At 43.1% G+C, this 11,021-nt stretch overlaps 1 protein-coding gene across 1 annotated transcript in view; it reads right to left on the minus strand.

Annotated features, from left to right (window-relative positions):
* Nucleotides 1–7,846: 7,846 nt before the first annotated feature.
* The window catches only part of LOC126385523 (sodium- and chloride-dependent neutral and basic amino acid transporter B(0+)-like), a 10,093-nt gene continuing 6,918 nt past the window's right edge, over nucleotides 7,847–11,021 (minus strand). Inside the window, exons 12-14 of the mRNA XM_050037284.1 lie at nucleotides 8,830–8,939; nucleotides 8,031–8,198; nucleotides 7,847–7,936 (exon numbers count right to left, since the gene is read on the minus strand). Of these exons, the coding sequence (XP_049893241.1) occupies nucleotides 7,847–7,936; nucleotides 8,031–8,198; nucleotides 8,830–8,939 (368 nt within the window). The remainder of the gene's footprint in view (nucleotides 7,937–8,030; nucleotides 8,199–8,829; nucleotides 8,940–11,021) is intronic.

Genomic DNA, 11,021 nt, shown 5'->3' on the forward strand with positions numbered 1-11,021 from the left:
TTTTTTTTATTTTTTTTTTTTTTGGGGGGGGGGGTGGGGCCTTTTTGCCTTCATTTGACAAGGCAGTGCTAGCGTGAAAGGGGGTGGGAGAGGGGACGACATGCAGCAAACCCCCAGCTGCTGTGGTGAGAACATAGCCTCAGTACATGGGGCACCTATTCTACCAGGTGAGTTACTTGGCACCCCTAACAGTCGTTTTTTTACCGGGCTGTAAACATGTTTATTTCTGCTGAAAAATTGGGCCTCTGGAGCCAGCCAAGTGGCCACTCAAGGAACTGCAATTTTTGGCACTTATGTCCTGGCTTTATTTTTTATCCCAGGATGTTGCCACATGATTAAACTTGAAAACCCAGGGTCATTCATAAAGTTTTCCCTCCAATACTTAAACAAAATACTTGAAAGAAAAGTATTGTTATAATATATAATGCAGCTCCTACCATCTGTTTTACCATATACAATATGTTAAGACATATTCAAAGTAAATGTAAAATAACAGCACATTTTTCACCAGCCATCCAGTTTTTGAGCAGCATTTAGATGGATTTTAGATTCTGGCTTCACTCATGTCATGACAACTGACAGTGATGTGCACTGAGCTCTGAACCCCTGGTTATTTCAACACCATATACTTTTAAAGCCATTTACTTTCCTTGATAATTCTGAGTTGGCATTGTTTCCTCACATTTTAATAGAAACATCTGATTGGTTTGCTACGTAGTGAGAGCGCAGCCCTGAGCAGCTCTGAAAAATAGTCTTTTAAGCCAATTTAATCATTTTATAAATGGTTTTATCCCTAAGCCTTGCTTCTTAAATGGCTCCTCATTCGATCGGATTGTAGTTTTAATCATCCGACAAACCGATCGTTTGAATTTTTCTACGAAATGGTCAACCTGAGCTCACCGGATCGTCTTGGCTAGCTATACCGGCTTGTTTTTAGCACCTGAAGCTAACCACTCGTCTGCTCACCTGCCCTGCTTACCGGACGCCTAAACTTCTCATCGGGCCCAGTTTCTGGGCCCTCGCCGGTAAGTTTCCATTCTACTGGAAGATTCTAAACAGACTGAATTGTGCTACTATCATCTCAACGCTGCGGACTCCTTTTTGGAGTCCTCGCATTTGTTATTTGTCTCTCCAGCAACATCCATGGCTACAGCCCTGTCTCCTCTGGATACCTCACTGCACTCCAGTCACCACCACCATCCACCTACACCAGCCACATCCATGACCACAGCCGTGTCAACTGGGGATAACAGCCTGCTCATCAAAGCCAACAAAAAAATTGCTTACCTGTCTGATGAAAACCGTCGACTCGCAGCAGAACTTAAAAACAAATGAGACCTTACTGTCCCAATTTATGGATTTGGCCCATGAGCAGTCCCAGAAAATCTCCTCACTCTCTGCTGCCTTCCACGACACAGTCCCTTGGAATTCCTCCACCTGTCCGCAGCCGTCTGACTGCTCAACACCCTCTCCTCCGGCGACTGCTCACGCACACCCCGACGATGAATGGATCAAGGTTGGGGATAAACCAATGGTCATGGTTGGAGCAAAATCAAAAGTCCTGCCGCTCCTCTGTTCCACCCCAAACCGACCTGCACTTTCGCCACTCTGGACAGACGCGACTCGAGGTACCAAAACAAACGTTCCTCCCACTGGATCCAAGTCTTGCCTCGAGCTTTCAAATCGTTACGTTCTCCTGTCAGCTGCTACTCCATCTGTGCCTGTCTCGCCGCCAGGGGCCCGTGGGGCTAGTGGTCCTGCATCAACATCCTCGGCCAAGCCCTCGACCTCCTCCTCCCTGCGGACCTCCTCCTCCCGGCGGATGATTGTAAAGGAGGCTGCTCTCAGAGCGAGACGCTCCGGTGTGTCTCCCCGCACTGAGGAAACCCGCGAGCCCACAGCCACAGTTGCCCAGGTCACAATCACCGCCGACACCCACTACACAGCATCGGTGCCCATCTCCTTCTCCTCGCCCCTTGTTCCCACCAACCACGGCTATAGTGGGTGACTCCATAATAAGAAATGTCCGTTTTTTCAACGCCACCACCTACTGTTTCCCAGGAGCCACTGTCTCAAAAATCATAGATAAACTCCCCGGTTTACTACAATCCTTTCCAGACTCCATTAAGCGCATCATTTTGCACATTGGCACGAACGATGTGGTCCGATGTCAGTCCGAGCTGCTGAAGGTTGACTTTAAAAATCTGTTCACCACCCTGAAGGACTGTGGGAAGTCAATCTTCGTTAGCGGACCGCTTCCCACTCTTGGCCTTGGTGATCATCGTTACAGCAGACTCCTCTCCCTTCATTTTTGGCTCCGGTCTGCTTGCAGCAGCCTTGGTTTTGATTTTATAGACAATTTTAACCTTTTTTGGAATTGCTCCCCTTTTTATCGGCATGAAGGACTACACCCGGGTAAACTTGGTAGCCGCATGCTTACTGCAAACATACAGCACACTGTACACGTACTGGCACACACGTCTTGACTATTTACGTACCACGCCCCCTCGGTAGTGCTCCCCTCTTCTTCTACAGTTCCCCCTGAGATTCATGCGAGCACGGCCTTTTTTCAACCACTCCCCCCACAGGCTCCAGCCGCCATTACACAACACTGCCTCTGACAGTGCGGCTCCTGCTACTGCTGATACTGTCATGACCTCTAGCTCCTCCCCCTGGCCACATCAGTCTTTACATACACAACCTGTAATTTTTCACATTAAGACCATCACCACATACATGCGCCCCCGTCCACCCTGCACAAGACATATTGATCTGGTCAACCTCCATCCACTTCCCCGGTCATCACAGCCACTCATGAAGCAACAATACCTCAAAGTGGCCTTATTCAACACCCGCTCCCTCACCAACAAGAGTCTCCTTCTAAATGAATTAAATGAACTAAATGAACCTTCTCTGTCTCACTGAAACCTGGCAAACACCTCTGGACTATTTCTCATTAAACCAAGTCACCCCCACAGGATACATATACATGGACAAACCCCGCACAGAGGGCCGGGGAGGAGGCATTGCTTTTTGACCCAGTTATCCGCCATCTCACCATCTGTTCTTCTCCTGGGCGATTTCAATCTACATATTGACAGTACTGACAATAAACCGGCCACAGAATTTTTAGAACTGCTGCAATGCTTCAATTTCACTCAACACATAACCTTCCCAACACACAGCCGTGGTCACATTCTGGACTTGGTTTGCTCCACTAATCTAAACATTCAACAGCTATCCAGTCACAATCTGCACATCTCCGACCACCTGGTAATCACAATGAACATTGAAATCCCTACCCCCTCCCCTATTCAGAGCCGGACAATAACCTTCAGAAACCTTAACTCCCTCACACCTGCAGCTCTCTCAGCCTCTCTCACCTACTGTCTGTCTGCCTCACCTCCCCCGCCCTCTGATGACCCTGCTGACCTGGTAAACTATTACAACAGCACACTCTCCTCCTGCTTGGATCAGCTCGCCCCCACCAAAACAAAAACTGTCTCATTCACTCACTCTGCCCCCTGGTACACCCCCGCACTCCGCCAAATGAAATCCCGGAAACGACAACTGGAAAGACTCTGCAAGAAAACTGGATTATCTGTTCACCTTCTCGCTTACACAGACCATCTACAACAATACAAAGATGCACTCAACGCAGCCCGGACCACCTACTACTCCCACCTCATCCACTCAGGCTCCAACAACCCCAAGGCTCTGTTTTCCACCATAAACTCACTCCTTAAACCCCTGGACAACACTCCCTCATCATTCACAACTGAAAAATGCCAATCATTCCTCTCATACTTCCAAACAAAAATAGACACCATTTACAGTAACCTCAACACCCCTGGAACCCCCCCCCCCCATCTCCCCACCTGCCTCACCACCTGCCACCATCCAGCCCCTGTCACAGTTCTCTCCAATATCTCCAGCCCAGCTAACAACCCTCATGACCGGGATAAAAACCTCCACCTGCACCCTGGACCCCATACCGTCCAAACTCATTAAGGACTGCCTCTCTGCCATCTCCCCGCTCATCACCGACATCATTAACACCTCCCTCAATTCTGGTTCTGTTCCCCAAACCCTCAAACTGGCTGCCATCACACCCATCCTCAAAAAACCTGGTCTCAACACTGACAATCCAAATAACTTCCGCCCTATTTCCAATCTCCCCTTCCTATCTAAAATCCTGGAACGTGCTGTAGCCTCCCAACTCAGGACCCACCTCACCTCCAATAATCTCTTTGAATGCTTCCAATCTGGTTTCCGATCAAAACACAGCACCGAGACAGCCCTCCTCAAAATTACAAACGACCTCCTCCTCTCCTCAGACTCCGGACACCTCAACATCCTCATCCTCCTCGACCTCACAGCAGCCTTTGATACCATCAACCACTCCATCCTGCTCTCCCGACTGAAATCTTCAGCTCACATCACTGGCACAGCACTCACCTGGATCCGCTCCTACCTCACCAACCGACACCAGTTCATCAGCACTAACAACTGCACCTCCACCACCGCTCCTCTGTCCCAAGGCGTCCCCCAGGGATCGGTGCTTGGTCCCCTCCTCTTCATTCTATACATGCTCCCCCTTGGCAAAATCATCCATCTCTACGGACTACAGTTCCACTGCTACGCCGACGACATCCAATTGTACATTTCCACCAAAGCCATCACCAACACCACCCTCTCCACACTCAGTAACTGTCTCTCTGAAATCAAAAACTGGATGCAAAGAAACTATCTTCAACTAAACAGTGACAAATCAGACATTATCATCATTGGTCCCACATCCCACACCAGAACCACCCAAAACTTCAGCCTCACCTTCAACAACAGCACTCTGTCCTCATCCCCGCACATCCGGAACCTTGGTATCATTTTTGACAGCCAACTTAAGTTTGACCACCATATTAACTACATCACCAGGACCGCCTTCTTTCACCTCAAAAACATTGCCCGTCTCCGCCCCTCACTCACCTACTCTGCTGCCGAAACCCTCATCCATGCTTTCATAACATCCAGACTAGATTACTGCAACAGCATCCTATACGGTTCATCATCGAAAGTCCTCAATAAACTCCAACACATCCAGAACTCCGCTGCCCGCCTGCTCACCCACACCCGCTCCCGAGAACACATCACCCCTGTCCTCCAAAAACTACACTGGCTCCCCATTTCACACCGCATACAATACAAAATCCTCCTACTCACCTACAAATCACTTAACAACCTGGCCCCCACCTACCTCACAGACCTGCTCCACCACTACACCTTTTACATTGTTTCTGTATTCTAATTGTGTTATTATTCTATATTGTTTTGTATTTTAAACTGTTATTATTTTTATGTAAGCGTCTTTGAGCACTTGTAAAAGCGCGTTATAAATAAAATTTATTATTATTATTATTATTATTATTATTAATGTTAATAGACAATTACAGTTTAAAAGTAGGTAAGCATGACACTGTAGGTCATTATCACAGAGACAGTTATCAAAACAGTAACAGCACAGCACCATAGCTTTATTAAGTTTTTTGCAACATATTCCAAAAAAGCAGAACCAGGTTTACAACTCACAAAAACATAACATACAGGACAGCAGTGATGGTTCCAATGTAAATTATTTGTTTTTTAAATGACAAAATTAACTTGTTTTATTTTCTTACGTGCCAGTATGATTAAAATTAAGGACCTCTGGAGAGGCAGGGACATTCTGGTCTTGCAGTATTTTTGAAGACTTAACTTTTCTGCAGAATGTATGCTAAATTGTGATTCTTGAATGATGCAAGATTTATCTGCTTTTGTTTCAGTCTTTAAGTTTTGGGCTTTGTGTTCTCTCTTCTTGTATGATGCAAGACATGCAGATTTTCGCAACATATTTAAGGATATGTTGGTGAAGATTCTCAGTCATCCCGGTCATGATAATCATAAGTGCTATATCTTAGGCAACTGGACTTGCTTGCGTTCCTTAAAGACGTTTTGCCTCTCATCCAAGAAGCTTCTTCGGTTCTAAATTACTGGTGCGGAATCACAGGCTTTAAACTCTGTGTGGGTGTGAACCCTTACAGAGTCACTGAGGTCTACGACACAACTTATAAGTTATCACCCATGCAGTCTTGGGATCCCTCCCCAGACGACTTCACACCCATTCACACCTGGTCCTATCTAACCCTAACGACACACGTGGTAGCCAGGTGGGTCAACAACTCATGTGACCTCAATGACTCTGTAAGGGTTCACACCCACACAGAGTTTAAAGCCTGCGAGTCCACACCAGTGAGTTAGAACTGAAGACGCTTCTCGGATGAGAGGTGAAACTACTTAAAAAAATGCAAGTATGTCCAGTTGCCTTCGATATAGCACTTATGGATCTTTCAGGTAAAACACCAATAAATCTGATGTTTAGGGACACATTAAATTGCCATTAGGCTAAAGCAAGGTAAAGTCAAATCAGAGAGTGGTCAGATAAAAAAATATAAGAATCTCGGTGGAATGAGAAGAACAAATTTTATAAATAAGATCTGTGATGAAAAGCAGTGTTGTAGTCAAAACCACCTAAACCAAGACAAAGTCAAGACTAAGACCGGTGTGAGTCCCACACTGCATGACACAATGTGGAACATGCAAACCATAGGCACTCCTCAAACTGATTTGACAGACCCACATTAACAAAAAATCACCCACAGAAACCAAATGAAGATTCCACTTCATTCACCCCTTTTATTGCCATACTGTACATATGTTTGTATAAATGTTCAATTAGAAATGTCTTCATGAAATAATGAAAAGGCATTCCAGAAATTAAATTTATGTGTGGAAATGTTCCCTTGTTGTCTATGAGCAAACAAATACAGACAAATACTAAGGGCCTGAAATTAACTCAACACTCCATTTTTGCAAAGGCAATTTAGTGAATACCCTTCATCTGTGGTTTTGACCAGTCTTGAATTAAAATCCTGAGTCCTCGAGTAAACTGAGTAAAAATGAAGGTCTCAGTCTTGTATCGATTCACATACAAGACTGAGACCTTCAAAAATTGGTCTCAAGACCAAGGCCAATCCCGAGTACTGCAACACTGATGAAAAGAATACAGGCTGTCTCTTGATTTTTGTGTGTGGTAGATGACCAGCAGGTGGAGCTCTTGAGAGGATGACAAAAGGAGCCTGTCAGCACACATGGTAGGATTTGTACTATGAGCAGAAGAGTTTAAAAGCAAACTACGATTACCGCCTGACACGTAGACGTAATCTGAACACAATTAAAGACATCTGGTGAAGGTACACTGAGAAAAAGAATTTAACACCATTCAGGCCCACTATAGGTGAATTTTATGCATTTCAATCTTCAAGCCACAAACATATGGTGTCATAAAGTTGAACGCCATTAGGTATGTTAATGATGGGTTAGAAATCCTGAAACCCATAGAACAATAAAGACGAGAAAGCTTAACACAAACCTACCATCACAGCAGTGGTTAAGTGACTTTTTGAAATTCACTGATAGCAGCAGAACGTTCAGTAGGTAGCTCCAGAGGAAACTAATGTGGCAGTCTGTCTGCTTTTTCATAAGCACATAATTATACTGTATGTGGGTGTTAAACTCTGACCAAAGCTGACTGGTCGAGAAGACACACGTGTTAGCACATTCAAAGCACATTAAAGCCAGGAGCTGTTTGAAACATGTGCTGCGTATTCCTTCTGAAAAGCTGACACAATCATCACCTTATTTGATTAATCTATAGTGCAATGGGTGTCATATGTAACATATCAATGTATCTATCAGTGATCTGGAAGTTACACTTAACATTTGATTATCATTCATTGACACTGCTCTTCAGCTACAGCTTCTTTTGAGAGTAGCGTTCTCCTCGATGGATGTCCAGGTAGGGACGCCATTCCTCAGAGGGAGAACACAACGACTTCAGACGCTATAGAGAGTATGGTACAGTTAGAGATAATGGGTAATGGAAAATCTCAGATAACTTTAATTTCTTCGTGTATTATACAAGAGATTGTGCACACCTTCCAGAGGCTTCCCTCTGCTCTCATCAGCTTATACAAAGCAACAACAGGGATCAAGATAAGGGTGAATGCAGTCATGCACCAGCCCAGAGCCAAGCCCCAGTCTGGGTACTGGATATTTCCATAGGCGGGGGTCACAAAGGCTATGAGAGACCAGACCAGGATCACCTAAACAGCAAAGTTTTTAGTGAACATAACATACAGTCATATTACAGGCATACAGGGCCTACATAACCAGAAATATTTACTGCAGGAGCTCTCTCAACCACCTCACCTTTGGTTTTGCTAAAATTGCTACAATCTAATGTTTATTATCTTGGGGATTACCTTTTGAATCGCTGCCCACATCTCATATTTCTTCAACTGATATGAAAAACATTAAAGGGACAGTTCACCCCAAAATCAAAAGTACATATTTTTCCTCTTACCTGTAGTACTTATTATCAATCTAGAGTGTTTTGGTGTTGGAGATATCAGCCATAGGGATTTTTTCGTCTTCTCTCAAATATAATGTAACTAGATGGCACTCGACAACTCAATAGCAATGTTTCTTTCCAGTAATCAAGATAATCCACAGACCTTGTTGTGAGCAGTTTAATGTAGGAACTATTTTATTTCTACCCAACTGCACCGTATCACCGTGCAGACTGAAGAGTGCAGGCCTTTAACAGTATAAAGAATACAAAAGGTGTCTTGAGAACTAGAAATTGTATGTAAAAACAGGTATAGAGTGTCTGTTAAACGTGGTATTTCTACAGGGTAATATAAAGGAGCAGAATGAAAAAGAGGTTGTACTCACAAAAAGGATACAGGGGACAATGAAGAACCAACAAGCTTTCCACCACAGCCAGAACCACGTGGTCTTTTTTCCAATCATCATCTCAATGTCTTTAATGAGACGGTTCCCCCCTGCAATGCATGAGAAGAAAATGTCAAGACTGAAATTAATCAGCAACTACTGGATGGATTGCAAACATATGTACAGACATTCCTGCTATGTATTCATGCTCCCCAGAGGATTAACAATACTGACTTTAGTGATGCTCTAACCAGCAGGTCAGATTTTGTTTGATGGATTGGCATACAATTTTGTACAGACATCCAAAGCTTCCAAATTATACATCATAGCAACTTCAATGATTCCCCGACTTTTTCTCTAGCGCCACTATGAGGTTGACATTTCTTGTTAAATGGATTGCTGTGAAATTTGGCACAAACATTCACGGTCCCCAGAGGATCATTTGTAGGAACTTTGATCTCCTGGCCATCTTTTCCAGTGCCATAATGAGGTCATAGTTTGAGTTTTTCCCAATACTTTGGGTTATGACCAAATACCTTCAAAACTACAAAACTAGTGCTAATTAGCAAGTGTTGTCATACTAACATGCTAAATTAAGTTGGTGAACATGGTAAACATTATATCCACTTAACAGCATGTTAGCATTGTCTTTGTTAACATGTTAGCATGCTGATGTGAGCATTTAGCTCAAAGTAGTACTGCCAAAGAGCATGGATACCAAGAGGCGAAGCTCAATAGAACGCCCCATGGCAACAGACTCGCCCATGGTTTCGTCCTACCGCCGCCATTTTGGACTGTCAGCAGACTGCAGCAGACCCGCTTGCATACAAAAACACACAGACAAGCTGAAGTATATCGCTATTAATTATGCTTACAATGCTACTCACCTCGTGATAGCTTGGTCACAGCTGCTTTTTCATGGTTTTGTAAAGCAAAATATAGACTTTAAAAAAAACAANTATTTTAACTAGAAACACATTAAAAAAAAAAAAAATCAATATTTTAACTAGAAACACATTAATGGCGACGTCACATAGTCCGGAATAAGGATTTATTTACAGTTTTTACAGTAAGGGGACAGTAATAATAATAATAATAATAATAATATAGGCTATTTTAATATGATATATTTTAATGCTAAGCAGTAATCAGTTCAGATATAATGGTCCAAGAGGCCAGAATATATATATATATATATGTATATATATGTATATATAACAAAACAAAAATGGCATATTAAATTGATATTAGTTAATTAATCAGTTAATTGCACTACACTGTTTTCTTTTACTTTTTTCCTCCTCTCTCCTTGACATCTTGCATGCCAAGGAGCGCAACAGTCCAAGCTCAACACTCCAAAATGGCGGCAGCGCCCCTAGTGGCTGTTGGCAAAAAATCAACAGAGCTTCACCTCTTGGTGTACATGCTCTTTGGTACTGCTGGGCCTCACATAGTCAAGTTTAAAAATGAAACTATATATCTATCACCTGTTTCAACTCTTCACTATAATGAATAGGTGTAACGTGAGTGCCACAGAGAGGATAGGAAAGTCTTAAAGTATTTAGAAACTGACTAATTCATTGCTGGTTTTGGTCTTTTCATTGGATTTGTATATCCACAGCCTTATCCTTTAATTCAACAAAATTTAGCTAATTTGGATGACAACCGTAGTTGACAAAAACAGTAACAAAAGACAAACATTGATGATGTTGTGAAGTAGCGTGGGATCATGGGAGTTGTTGTCTTCATAGTCAAATAATCACAGTCGCTGATGAAAATCTATATATTGTGACTCAGACAGAAATCATGTTCAGATTTATAATGTACTCAAGTTTTATTCAGGTTCAGTTTATTCATGTTAATTTACATTATGTAATTTCACTCTAAAGAAATAGCTGCAAGTAATGTTAGCTAACGTAACATCGCCTTGCTAATTTACCGTTAGATGAGTCAACTATCCATACACCTACTATAGCCAGAGATGGGACCAAGTCACACATGTGCAAGTCTCAAGTAAGTCTCAAGTCTTAACCTTCAAGTCTCAAGTAAGTCCCAAGTCATTTTTTCTTGGGCAAGTCAAGTCAAGTCAAGTCAAGTCAAGTCACAGGTTATGTCAAGTCAAGTCAAGTCAAGTCCTGTAATAGGTCAAGCCAAGTCCAAGTCAAGTCACCTTATTATTGTAATTTTACCTG

This window comes from Epinephelus moara, chromosome 24 (assembly GCF_006386435.1).
Source record: "Epinephelus moara isolate mb chromosome 24, YSFRI_EMoa_1.0, whole genome shotgun sequence".
Lineage (NCBI taxonomy): Eukaryota > Metazoa > Chordata > Actinopteri > Perciformes > Serranidae > Epinephelus > Epinephelus moara.